Raw genomic sequence first — 14203 nt, 5'->3', positions numbered from 1 at the left:
TCAAACTAAGTCCCCCTACGCTCTTGCACAACAATCACACCAAATTCCTTTCTGTTCCTCAAACACATCAAGCTCTTTCTCATCCTAGGGCCTTCAAATTTACTTTTCCATGTGCCAAGATTTCTCATGTCCAAAACAATACTATTCTCCTAGCTTTTACCTTGTCTGGCTTACGCACCACTCGCCAGGTCTTAGCAGAAAAGCTGTTTTTGTTAAGTCGCTCAGTCATATCCAACTCTATGCGACCCCATGGACTATAGCCTTCAAGGCTCCTCTGTCCATGGGATTTCCCAGGCAAGAATACTGGAGTGGGTTGCCATTTCCTTCTCCAGGGGATCTTCCCAACCCAGGGATTGAACCCGGTTCTCCTGCATTGCAGGTGGATTCTTTTATCACTGAGTCACCAGGGAAGCCCTCCCAGAAAAGTAATCTCTAAAAGGCTTTCCTTGATTTCCTTCCCCTATCACTTCCTCTACTTACTTTGCAGTCCTTACCATGCTGCGTATTTGTATTTTTTGCCATATCTTCTCCATTAGAAAAAAAGCTACAAGAGGGCAAGGAACTTGTCTACCTTGTTTTTCCCATCACTGTATCCTTATTATAGTATTTGGCATATAAAAGGCATTTCACAAATGTTTGCTGCATGAATTAGATCCTGAAAAACCATCAGAAAGCAAGTTGGCTTCAATGTGAGTGTCAGTCTCTCCTGATGCGTCCTTCTCTGGGGCTTCAAGGCCCCTCACCTCCGTTTCTCAGCACACTTCCTTTAATGGAGATGGAAGAGCATGTATGAATTTTTATTTTCAGATTTCTGGGAGACGATCCGATTTGCCCAGTGGGAAAGAGTCAGAGAATAACACTATGGCTGTCAGGTCCTCCTCCCAGATGGAAAGGAATTCTTAGCAAAACAAGTCTGGGCCAGCTTCTTTAAGGGCATCTATTATAGATGTGTGATTAAAAACAGTGAAGAACTAGAAGCATCCAAGTTGGATAAATTCTGGCACACGTATCTATAAAAGTGAACATATTTAATCATTAAAAACAGTGGTGCAACTCTAGGCTGACTGACACACAAAGAAAACCATGATGTATTTAAGCCACACACGCATGGCCCAACATATTAGTGTATAATAATCATTACTATAAAAATGCTGCAGAATATTCACTATATGTTTATAAATAAACACACAAGTTTAGAAGGCTATACATACAGAAAATGACCAGTAGTTACTTCTGAGAGTGGGAACTACTGTGACTGTCATTCACTAATGCCTGCTGGTTTTAGAAAAGGCAGAAGAACCAGAGATCAAATTGCCAACATCCGATGGATCATGGAAAAAGCAAGAGAGTTCCAGGAAAGCATCTATTTCTGCTTTATTGACTATGCCAAAGCCTTTGACTGTGTGGATCACAATAAACTGTGGAAAATTCTGAAAGAGACTGGAATACCAGAACACCTGATCTGCCTCTTGAGAAATTTGTATGCAGGTCAGGAAGCAACAGCTAGAACTAGACATGGAACAACAGACTGGTTCCAAATAGGAAAAGGAGTATGTCAAGGCTGTATATTGTCACCCTGTTTATTTAACTTATATGCAGAGTACATCATGAGAAACGCTGGACTGCAAGAAACACAAGTTGGAATCAAGATTTCCGGGAGAAATATCAATAACCTCAGATATGCAGATGACACCACCCTTATGGCAGAAAGTGAAGACGAACTCAAAAGCCTCTTGATGAAAGTGAAAGTGGAGAGTGAAAAAGTTGGCTTAAAGCTCAACAATCAGAAAACGAAGATCATGGCATCCAGTCCCATCACTTCATGGGAAACAGATGGGGAAACAGTGCAAACAGTGTCAGACTATTTTTTGGGGCTCCAAAATCACTACAGATGGTGACTGCAGCCATGAAATTAAAAGACGCTTACTCCTTGGAAGCAAAGTTATGACTAACCTAGATAGAATATTCAAAAGCAGAGACATTACTTTGCCAACAAAGGTCCGTCTAGTCAAGGCTATGGTTTTTCCAGTGGTCATGTATGGATGTGACAGTTGGACTGTGAAGAAGGCTGAGCACCAAAGAACTGATGCTTTGAACTGTGGTGTTGGAGAAGACTCTTGAGTGTCCCTTGGACTGCAAGGAGATCCAACCAGTCCATTTTGAAGGAGATGAGCCCTGGGATTTCTTTGGAAGGAATGATGCTGAAGCTGAAACTCCAAAACTTTGGCTACCTCATGCGAAGAGTTGACTCATTGGAAAAGACTCTGATGCTGGGAGGGATTGGGGGCAAAAGGAGAAGGGGACGACAGAGGATGAGATGGCTGGATGGCATCACTGACTCGATGGACGTGAGTCTCAGTGAACTCCGGGAGTTGGTGATGGACAGGGAGGCCTGGAGTGCTGCAATTCATGGGGTCGCAAAGAGTCGGACACGACTGAGCGACTGATCTGATCTGATGAATGTTTTATAACAGGCATATATTACTTAGTTTTTTGAATTTATAACAATTCTTACCCAACTAATTCTTGCCTGTATTCAGAAAATCAAACAGTACTGAAAGACAATAATGAAAAGCCATCTCCCTGCTGTTGGGTAAGACTCCCCACATCCAGTCTTAATACTCAGAGGTAACTAGTTTCAACTCTTGGTTGTTTCTGTTAGGTAGCTACTGCCATTTCTTGCAATACTGGGCTTATCCTACAACTTTCTGACTTATCCATTTTAGGCACTGCCTATTTACTCAAGCTATGGTAGATTAGGATGTAGCTCTGGAACTTCCCCCAACACTTCTTCCTTCTACTCTTGCAATATAGATAGATCTACCACTATTTTGAGTTGAATAAATAATCAGTGTGACACTGTTGGACTGTAACTGATGTCTACTGACTAGCCAAGTACTATATTATAAATACATTTCCTTCCTCAGAGAGTTCATTTTCCCTAGAGTTCCTCCTTTCCTTCAATGGTTTCCACTACTTTAATTTCAATTTTCTTTAACTGCTGCACCATATGACAGCCCAGCAAGAACCCACCTCTAACACCCTCTTTCCCTGAAGGCTTCCCCCAGCGCCTCCCCACATTCTCGCTTCAATCTGGCCTGGCTGCCCTCTCAGTCTGCTGATACAGTCGTCACCTCCAGTGCTTCCCTTTACTGCTTTTCTGAGTTAGAGCCACTGTGTCCTGAATTCCAGTGTCTCCTTTCGTTGTTCACTTTCCCATAAGTACATCCCCAGGGCCTTAAGAAACACAGAAAAAGGTACATGGGAGGTGACTTAGCCGTTCAGTGTCTGAAAAGGTCCTTACTTGATTTGGCAGGATAAAAAAGTCCATGTAGGAAAAAGTCAGCTGCTGACGCTGAAGAGAAGTTGAAGCTACTCTAACCTCCTCTAGCATCCAGTGCTGCCACTGAATTCAAGGCCACTGTTTCATTTAACTTTAAGGTGACCTCATTGTCATTCTCTCCGGTACCACAACCTGAATGCTCCCAAGATTTTAGGATCTTCTCTTTTTACTTGGTGGGGTATTATTTTGTTTTGTTTTGATCATGATCATTTTTGGTCATTTTATCATTAATTTTGCTATGTATTTTGAAAACCCTTTCAATCTAGACACTTTCAGCTCTAGGAAATCTTCTTATATAAATTTATCAATAACTATCTCTGTCTTCTTTGCTCCTTCTTAAACTTCATCAGTCAGATGTTTTCAACTTTGAAACTGACCGTTCATCTTTTATGCAGCCTATATTATCTGTCTTTTTATTTACTTTTGTAAGATTTCCTTTACTATTTCATAACTCTATTAACTTTTTTTAGTAAATTTTGGTATGATAGACAAAATAGGAACAGTATCTTCAATAAGGAAATGACTAGATCAGTTATGGCCCATTCATTCCATGTAGTCATTAAAGAAAGAACTACAAACAATGATACATAAAACTTGTTAAAGACAAAAAACATTGGCTGTAGACAGAAGAAAAGCAGGATTCAAGTCTTCCAACAAATACTGATTTAAGCATCTATCAGCTGTCAGGCTCTATTCTAAAGGATAGAGTACTTAGGATAGAGTAGCTGAGGATACAGTACTGAGCACAGAAGCCCTCCTGGAACTTTCATTCTAATAGGGAAAGAACATTCTAGTGAAAGAATGTTTCAGCAAGTTAAGTGAGGCTTTTTCTTCTCAAGATATAGGCAAGCTTTGCAGGCAGAAGAGATGGAAGTAAAAGAAAAAGTAGAAAATTCTGGAGACAGAAGCAATAAATGAGTGAATGAAGTCCCAGAAAAACTTCATTTAGGCAAAGTCAAGAGTACAGGCAAAGGCAGAGAAGATGAGCACTCATGTCTGTCTTGATTGACTTAAAAAAAAGAAAAGAAAGGAAAAAAAAGGAAGGAGATTTAAGAACTCTACAAGGGATGGGAGGCCAGCCCTTCAGTAGGCAGCATGTATTTGGAAGAGAGAATTAAAGGGACTCTGACAGGGAGAAAAATAGCAGGGTGTTCCCACAGCAGCAATCTCCAGGTAGGTTATACTAGGAAAGCCTGCTTCCAAGCCCATTCAGTGGTTGAATTCAGCTCCCTGGGGATGCAGGCTGGAGGGCCCTGTTTCCTTGCTGGCTTTTAGCCAGGGATCCACGCTTGCTCCTGGAGGCTGCCTGTAACCCTTCTCATGCTTTTTACGTGCCCTCTCCTGCAACAGAAGGGCCCTCTCACACCTCATCTCTCTCTGACTTCTGCCTACAGCAAAGAAAGTTCTCTGCTTTCTAAGAGTTCACATGATTAGATTGGGCCCACTGGGATAATCCAGGATAATCCTCCTATTTTAAGGTCTGTAACCTTTTATTTGCAAAATCCTTTTTATCATGTAACCATAACATAGTCCCAAATTCCAGGGATTAGAGCATGGGCATTTTTTGGGGGGGGGGGGGGAGGGGGATTCTGTTACTATAGTAACTAAACAATTTTTTTGGTATGAAAATAAATGTGGACATATTACAGAATGAGTACTAAATCACAGTATTTTTAAGAAAAGAAAGGAGACCTAAAAGCATTTCAGGCTCACAAAGAGGACACTCTGGGCCATTCCCCAGGCTTTCCTGAGGTGTCATTAACTCAATTCTACTTGCATGTCTAACAGACACCTTTAATCACTGCATGTTTCAAATTGAGCTCCTCACAGTCCTCCGCAAAGGAGCTTCTCCTGTGTCTTCCTCACTGATGAAGTTAATGGCAACTCCGTTCTTCCAGCTGCTCAGGCACAAAACCTTAGTGCCAGCCTTACTTCAACTTCTCTCATCTCACATCCTGCCAGCAAGTCTTGTCATCCAGAATTCAACCACTTCTCATCATCTTGGTGGAGCCACTACCACACAGCACCTGGATATCTTAAATAGCTACTGATTTCTCTGCTCTACCGTTTTCACTGGCAGTCAGATAATCATAAGAAAACGCACTTCTGCTAAAAATCCACCAAACACTTCCTACCTCACCTCAGTTAGTTAGTAAATCCACCAACTGCTTCCTACCTCACCTGAGGCAGTCAAAGCCCCGACCACGGCCTGCACGCTCTCTGCGTGACCGGGCCAGCAGTCGCCTCTCTGATTTTGTTTCTAGCTCCTCTTCTCCTTTTGCATTCCGTGGCGGCCACAATGGCAACTTTATTATTCTGCAAATAGGCCAGCTACTTTCCTACCTTAGGACCCATGCATTTGATATCCTCACTGGAATGCTCTTCTCCCAGGTAGCAAATCTCATTTCCTTCAGATACTTACACAAAAGCTAGCTGCTCAGTAAGGCCTTCTCTGACCACCACAAACAAGATTTCATGTCCCCTCCTCTGCTGATTTTCACTAGCTAATCACTTTTGACATTCAAAGATTATCTTCCAGTCAACATAATATTATGGAAAATTTAAAGCATATTTAAAAGTTGAAGGAATTACACAGCAAACATTGATACACCAACACAGACATATTTTACAATTAACATATTCGATATTTGTTTTATCTCGTACCCAGCCATCCATTTGACACGTTATTTTTCGATAGCTGTCACATTAAGTTACACATCATCAATAACAATTCTTCCTAAATGTGTATCATCAATCAGAGTTCATTATTCATTTATGGCTTTTTTGAAGGTAAAAGTTACATTCAGTGATACGTACAAATCTTAAGTATACAAAAATACTTCTGACAAATTAATACACCTGTGTAGTACAAAACCCTACCAAGATATATACATCACCAGCCTAGAAAGTTTCCTCATCCTCTTCTCAACCTCGACACCCAACTCCCAGATAATCTAGAACTGACTTTTTTCACCAGAGATTAGTTTCGCCTGTTCTACAACACCTTATAAATGGAACCACACAGCTCTTTTGCTTAAGACTACTTCCAGCTCTCAGGCTAAATCTGGCCAAAAAATCCGCCGAATATGAATAATTCTTACATGTGTTTTTCCTGTTCAATCTTGTAGACCATAACTTTCTGCTTGTATCTATGTTTCAAGAGTGTTGCTTTTAAAAAGTATTCTAAAAATCAGTCTTGCAAATAAAAATAGGACATTTTCTAGCCTAACTTCGAGTCATGAGTTAGTAAAACGCTCCTACTGAGGTTAGCAAAAAACCATCTAAGGGCCAAATCCAGGCCAAAGCCTGTTTTGTAAACAAAGTTTTCTTGGAACATAGCCATACCTACTCCTTTGGGTAATGTTCTATTGCTGTTTTCATGTTATAATGGCAGAGTTGAGTGGTTATAACACCTGCATATTTTAGGCCTACAAAGCCTAAAATATTAATATTTGGCTCTTTACAGAAAAAGTTTACTGACCTCTGTTCTACTGTCATACTGGCACTGAAATTTTTATTACCTATCCTATATAAAAAGTAACTCACCTTGGACATATGGCTAACTTATAAGGGTCTTTCCTTGAGAAACTAGGATTTGCCATCATTCTACAACCTTAAGAAAGTCTTAGAAATGAAACAACCCAGAATTGGGGCTCAGAATCAGGTGTAAATATAACGCTGAGCTCTTACTAGGTCTAGCATAACTAATGTTTGACAGGGAAAGGGGGTTAGTATTGGCAGGAAAGACATTTGTTGGTTGCCTCTCTATCCCCCGCTTCTTTTCAACGTTTTCCTCAAGGCAAGTATATCTCAGGAGAAGCTGTGCAGGGAGTATTTAAGAGACTTTCTGTTCCGTGGACAGGATGGTGAAAGGACATGTAGTCCAGGACAGGAGTGGCCACCATGGACCAAAAGGGAAGGCCTAGATCTAGGAGTCTGGAAATAGTAAGGACAATGAGTAGGTGTGCCTGAGTGTTCAGTCGTGCCGACTCTTTGGGACCCCATGGAGGTCACCAGGCTCCTCTGTCCATGGGATTTTCTAGGCAAGAATACAGGAGTAGGTTGCCATTTCCTCCTCCAGGGAATCTTTCCAACCCAGGGATCAAACCCACGTCTTCTGCATTGGCATGTGGATTCTTTACCACTCAGCCACCTAGGAAACCCCAACTTGTAGGCAGCCTAAAGTTAAAGCTGATTTTACATCACTTTTCAGGTTAGAGTCACAGAGAGCCTACTGGTTCAAGATTTCCATGAAACTAGCACCACCTCTTGAGTTATCATTTACATAAGTCAACACATAAGTTTATTATGTGAGGCGGAGAAGGCAATGGCACCCCACTCCAGTACTCTTGCCTGGAAAATCCCATGGACGGAGGAGCCTGGTGGGCTGCAGTCCATGGGGTCACACAGAGTCGGACATGACTGAGCGACTTCCCTTTCCCTTTTCACTTTCATGCATTGGAGAAGGAAATGGCAACCCACTCCAGTGCTCTTGCCTGGAGAATCCCAGGGACGGGGGAGCCTGGTGGGCTGCCGTCTATGGGGTAGCACAGAGTCAGACATGACTGAAGGGACTTAGCAGCAGCAACAGCACCACCTCTTGAGTTATCATTTACATAAGTCAACACTTAAGTTTATTATGTGAACCTGGTTATGTTGGATTGAGGGTCATTTCCAACCTAAAAAAAAAAAAATCCTCTGGTTATGAAAGACCAAGTATTTATATTCTTGAACCAACAATGAGTACCGGGGCATGGTTACTGCTCCTATACCAGGAACAAAAGGTGACTTCTGTTGAACCTCATGCCAAGAGTTCTGAAGCAAATAAGGAAAGAGCCACAAGGGAAAATGGAGACAGAGAGCCAATCAACAGACCCATGCTGCTGGAAAATCGTAACATTAAAGGGAACGCCAGGGACTGAAAAGATTTGCTTTGACATTGATTACCGGAAGCTCCATCATATATCTAAAGTCACACATTTGTCTGCTCATGTTTCAGACAATCACAAATCCACCCCTTCTCCTCATACGCACCTCCAGCTTCCTCAGAAGCTGAAGACAGTAGGACTTGTGCTCATTCCTCACTATGTCTACAATTAATAAACAGTATGTTTGGACCCTTCTCCATTGGTTATTTATCAATATTATAAGTCTCAATGGTTCTTTCTGGCCTACTATTTGATAATGGAGCTTGGGGCTACTGCCTCTTGGTACAAGAAAGAGAGCCAAGAGACAAAAAATATTTCTGTAACCATATATATTTTTTCCAAAATGGAAAGTTTTTTTTTATTTGTAAGAGCAAAGAATATCATAAAAATGTTAAAAAATAAAAAGGTTCACATATTTTAAGGTAAAAGGTATGTTTCCTGCCTTACCAATAATCACATAATCTAATACCCCAGAGATAATCACTGTTAATATCCTTGCAGACTTTGAAAATGCATTATTTCCTGTGTGGAAATGGGACCATGCTATGTTGATTTCCTATTCTTACCTCTGGACATCTTTTCTTTAATATAAATCTAGCTTATCTTTTTTTTTTCTTTTCCTGATCTTTTTTTTTTAATATAAATTTATTTATTTTCAGTTCAGTCGCTCAGTCGTGTCCGACTCTTTGTGACCCCATGAATCGCAGCACGCCAGGCCTCCCTGTCCATCGCCAACTCCCAGAGTTCACTCAAACTCACGTCCATTGAGTCAGTGATGCCATCCAGCCATCTCATCCTCTGTCGTCCCCTTCTCCTCCTGCCCCCAATCCCTCCCAGCATCAGAGTCTTTTCCAATGAGTCAACTCTTCGCATGAGGTGGCCAAGGTACTGGAGTTTCAGCTTTAGCATCATTCCTTCCAAAGAAACCCCAGGGCTGATCTCCTTCAGAATGGACTGGTTGGACCTCCTTGCAGTCCAAGGGACTCTCAAGAGTCTTCTCCAACACCACAGTTCAAAAGCATCAATTATTGGAGGTTAATTACTTTACAATATTGTATTGATTTTGCCATACATCAACATGAATCCGCCACAGGTATACACGTGTTCCGCATCCTGAACCTTATCTTTCTAATTGCAAAGTAATCTACTATACGAAAGTACCTAACATCTGCCAGTTGACTACTGATAGACATTTTGATTTTTGTTTTTCACAATGACAGCAGTCCTATAATAAACATCCTCTCATGACAAAAGATAGATGCATATGTACTTTCATAAAACAATTTTTCAGACAAGGAATTGCTGGATCAAAGGGAATGCGTATTTAAAATTTTGAACATACAGCAAAAGACAAAGCAGTGAATGCCATGACTCCATTTTAGAGTGAAAAAAAAAATCACCTAAGTTCAGTACACATACACGAAGAAGTATGGAACACTAATTTTCCACCAACAACTCTGTCCTCCAGAGGACATCTGAAAATGTCTAGAGTCAATTTTAGTTGTCACAACTGGGAAGGTGCCAGTGTCTAGTGGGAAGGCAGGATGATGCAAAAACAACAGCCCTCCCACAATCAAGAATTATCTGACCCAGGAGGTCAATAGCACTCAGAGTGAAAAAGCCCCGACCTGGATTATGTCTCACACTCTCCAAAACAGTTTTCTGTGAGGAGTGGAAAACAATAATCATTTATACTTTTGTGCTATTTGTGGTTTTTGTTTTGTTTTGCAACAAACATGCACTAGGTTAAAAAACACTTTTATGAACGAAAGTTCACCCTCGTACTGATATAAAAATCCTTCTCTGCGCCTTCTCATACTGGTTCTATACCTTAGGGACAAATTCTGAAAGACTCAAACAAGACTCACTGAATTTTCTCTGCAGCCAACTGACAGTACAAAGTTCTTTTGAATGCTCTTCCTAGGAATCAGTTTCAAATCACTTCACCAATCTGACTGCTATACCTATTACGAACAAAGTGCTAAGTACTGATTCCTAAGTTCCAGTTTTGCACTCTGATCGGTGAAGAGTGAATTTATCATTCTCCCTCATTCTGCATACGATGGCTCATATTCAGCTTATTAAAACATTCAGTTTTTCCACACATGCTGCAGCTAACTTATACTTTCCCCATCCTGTACTTTTATAGTGCCTTTTAAGTCTAAATCCAAGAAACTAAGACACTTGATTAACTCTCCTTACTACCTTAAGGAATGTAGGGTAGCACTGCCCTACCTTAGGGCAGTAAGGAGAGTTTTCTAAACACTAGAATACAATTAAGTTACAATTAAGTTCAGGTTTTAGTCAGGAACATAACATTCTCACCACCTGCCTTATGCACTTAAAAATCACCTAACAGGGTATGCTATTTTAGATTCTTGTTAATGTCACTCAATTCAACAAACATCTAAAGAGTGCTGAGGACACTGTACTGATCAATGAGACCAATAAACCAAAGAAGTGAACTGGTCAGAAGATTTTATGGCCAACAGCCATTTTCTGGGGTTACCTCAATGAAGGAATCCCTTGTCCAGATTACCAAATATTCACTGACTTATATGTAGCACTACATACACGGCTGCGTTTTATAAAGAAAGCTTGGGTGCTACTTATTCTTGCACTCTTTCAATTCTTCACACATTTTGGGGTCCAAACTAAGGCTCAGTAAATGTTTAATGAGTAAGTGCACCGTACTATCCCCATTACAGACAACATACTGCAGGTAATCAGTATTACTGATTTTGAAGCTGCAACTCCAGTACTTTGGCCACCTGATGCAAAGAGCTGACTCATTTGAAAAGACCCTGATGCTGGGAAAGATTGAAGGCAGGAGCAGAAGGGGACGACAGAGGATGAGATGGCTGGATGGCATCACCGACTCAATGGACATGGGTTTGGGTGGACTCCGGGAGTTGGTGATGGACAGGGAGGCCTGGCATGCTGCGGTCCAGGGGGTCGCAAAGAGTCGGACACGACGGAGCGACTGAACTGAACTGAACTGAACTGCAGGTAAACACCTGTAATAAGGCTTTTACTCCTCAGGTCGTTGAAAACAATAAGTAGCAATAACTCAAACGTACCCAAAACAAAACTGTATTCATGAAGGCATAAAGAACACACGGGAGGCTTAGGTGACTCTTCACTTCTGAATAATATTATACATTAGAGAGACAGAAAAATTCAAGGATGCACACTGAAGATGAAGAAACGGTGAAAATATTAAATTCCAAAACAATGAAAATTACAATTCTCCCACAAACACCGGCACACTCCCACGTCGTTTCCACCTCGCGGGGGAGAAGGCTCACGCATAAAAGGCGGCTGGGGGTTCCCAAGTGCAGAACCTCCTCAAAAACTCGGCAGGGCTCAGCAGCCATGCCACGCCCCCGCACGGGCCCACTCACTCAGCTGCCCGTCCGGCGGGCAACAGTCCGAAGGCCTCCGCTCCGACGCCGCTGGGCACAGGGCTTGGGAGACCGACGAGGGAAGGGGGAGGCAGGTGGGCGGGGAACAAGCCCAGCCCGACACCGCAAGCACTAGCCTACGAGACAGCGGATGACCTACAACACTGAGCTCCCAACTGCGCGTCCACGGGTCCAGGGACTGGGCCTCCGCGGGTCCAGCCGGCCGCCCCCCGCCCCTTCTTCAAGCCGTTAGCGCCGCGGCCCCACCCCTTGCCGCCAGCCGCGCCCCGTCCTGCTTGCCCCAAGCCGCTACCCTGGCCGACCGCGGCCCGAGGCATCTGCTTGCTGGATGTGGGACCAGGGCTGCCAGCCACGCCCGGGAGGTCAAGGAGCTGGCTTTCCCTACCTGCACTTTCCTCCGCCCTGCCGTGTTCTGCCGGTGATGGGCCGCCATCTTGCATGTTGACAGTCCTACGTCACTTCCGGAAGTGGCTAGGACGGGGCGGATATCCCGCCTCTTCCCGTTCGGCCAAGGCCTGGGGGTGTTCACCTCAAGGGCTGCTTGTAGCTGAGGCTGGTGTCCAGTGGTGGTCTTGTGGTATGAGAGAAACACTTAAAAACCGTTGCGTGCATATAATGCTGCCGGAGAGAGAGTCATTTTGTGAGCTGAGGAAGCTGTCCGACACTAGGTCTATGTGGGCGTGCACCCGGGCTTGCACTGTTCTCCAGTGTCTCCTCAGGCCCAAGTAGAAGAAAAATGCTGACAGAATTAATGCTGGAAATGGGGCCTTTGATGGCACCTCTACCCCTTTCACGGAGAAGGCGATGGCACCCCACTCCAGTACTCTTGCCTGGAAAATCCCTTGGACGGAGGAGCCTGGAAGGCTGCAGTCCATGGGGTCGCTGAGGGTCGGACACGACTGAGCGACTTCACTTTCACTTTTCACTTTCATGCATTGGAGAAGGAAATGGCAACCCACTCCAGCGTTCTTGCCTGGAGAATCCCAGGGACGGCGGGGCCTGGTGGGCTGCCGTCTATGGGGTCGCACAGAGTCGGACATGACTGAAGCGACTTAGCAGCAGCAGCAGCTACCCCTTTCAAACGTTTGTTGGCAGCTAGGGGATCCGATATATTTACCATTAAGTACCTAAAAGGGCGGAGAATTATAAACTGCCCTGGAAGGAGGTGAAGTAGAAGGTTTGGCAAAGAAGGTCGCCCCATCTTCAGGAGGCTCCGAGTATCTGATTAAATAAGAGAGAGGGAATTCTCTGGTGGTTTGTTGAGGCAGTCTGAGAAATGACTGGAAAAGAATTTCCAGACACAGAGCATTTCAGGAAGAGAGTGAATTTGTTAGGAACAAAGAACAGAGATAACGTAGGCACTGTGAGTGCAGAGGGGCTGACCTCCTGACAGACCAGGGAAAGCTGGCAGTTTTTGTGGGTTAATAGCCAATTTTTATACTCTTAAGACAAAAGTCCTGCTGGATGGTTGGAGTTATTAGGTGATTGGTTGGGGTGCTATAGGGTATTTACTCGAATGGGCATCTTTGCCTTATTGGAAATCAGGAAGCTTGTTAGTGATTATCAGGAGCTTTTGGCAGTAGTTACAAAGGGCTCGATCAGCTTCTGCTGTGACCTTGGCTCTGGGCTCTGCTTCTGTGGCCTTGGGGCAGGTAGGCCTCAACCTGGTCCAGTGGTTGGGGCTCAGGGCTTTCACTGCTGAGGCAAAGGTTTGATCCCTGGTGGGGAACTAAGATTCTGCAAGCCATGAGGCTGAAAAAAAAAAAAGAGAAATTGTTGTCATAAGAAGGCAAAGAAATACACTATTTAAAATTGTTTACAGTGACAACAAAGTTCCAAATCCTGAAGGAACTGGGCCTCACACTAGTATCTGGTGTAAACCATCTCTTTTTCTAGGACAGTTAGACCTTTCTGACTGAATATTTGACCTGAGGGAATTCTGACACTTGCTATAAGTCTTAGGTAATAATTCATCGTACAAGGCTAATTATTTGGCCAGTTAGTTGGTCAAGGACATGAAAAGAGCATGATTGGGAGAACTGATAACAGGGAAGACTTGGGAAGGAATATGGTGATGGACTTTGCAGAATGAATGTTAAGAATCATCTGGATGAAATGAACCACTTTAGGTGGATGAAACTTAGCCTCCTTTGCCAGGCTCAGTGGTTCAGTAGACTCATGAATGAAATGGCAGTGATGACATCAGTTTGCTAGCAGCAGAGACCAGTCCTGAGGTGGTGATAGACCTCATGCTCCAGGAAGACCAGTCAACCACTTGGAGGCAAGTGGATTTCATTGTCTCTCCCCACCATTGAGGAAGCAATACTTGTTTGTCCTTTCTGAAATACACTTACTTTAAGTTTAAATATGCTTGTCTTACTGAAGACCTTGTTATGGTGCTTTCTGGGAAACAACCCTTTTTGATGCTGTGTTATAGGAAGAAGTATATGCTTTGAACTAGTGTCCAATGTTTGACACTCTTTTTTCTTGTTCTTGTTATCTATTTC

The 14203-nt window shown here is 43.1% G+C and overlaps 1 protein-coding gene across 1 annotated transcript in view; it reads right to left on the bottom strand.

The window, feature by feature from the left end:
• Nucleotides 1-12141, bottom strand: part of WDR48 (WD repeat domain 48) — a 52727-nt gene extending 40586 nt beyond the window's left edge. The window contains 1 exon segment of the mRNA NM_001076524.1: nucleotides 12082-12141. Coding sequence (NP_001069992.1) covers nucleotides 12082-12129 — 48 coding nt within the window. The 5' untranslated portion in view covers nucleotides 12130-12141.
• Between the last annotated feature and the right edge of the window lie 2062 nt (nucleotides 12142-14203).

The sequence above is a fragment of the Bos taurus genome, chromosome 22 (genome assembly GCF_002263795.3).
Source record: "Bos taurus isolate L1 Dominette 01449 registration number 42190680 breed Hereford chromosome 22, ARS-UCD2.0, whole genome shotgun sequence".
Lineage (NCBI taxonomy): Eukaryota > Metazoa > Chordata > Mammalia > Artiodactyla > Bovidae > Bos > Bos taurus.
This window is presented reverse-complemented; position numbering and strand designations above follow the sequence as displayed.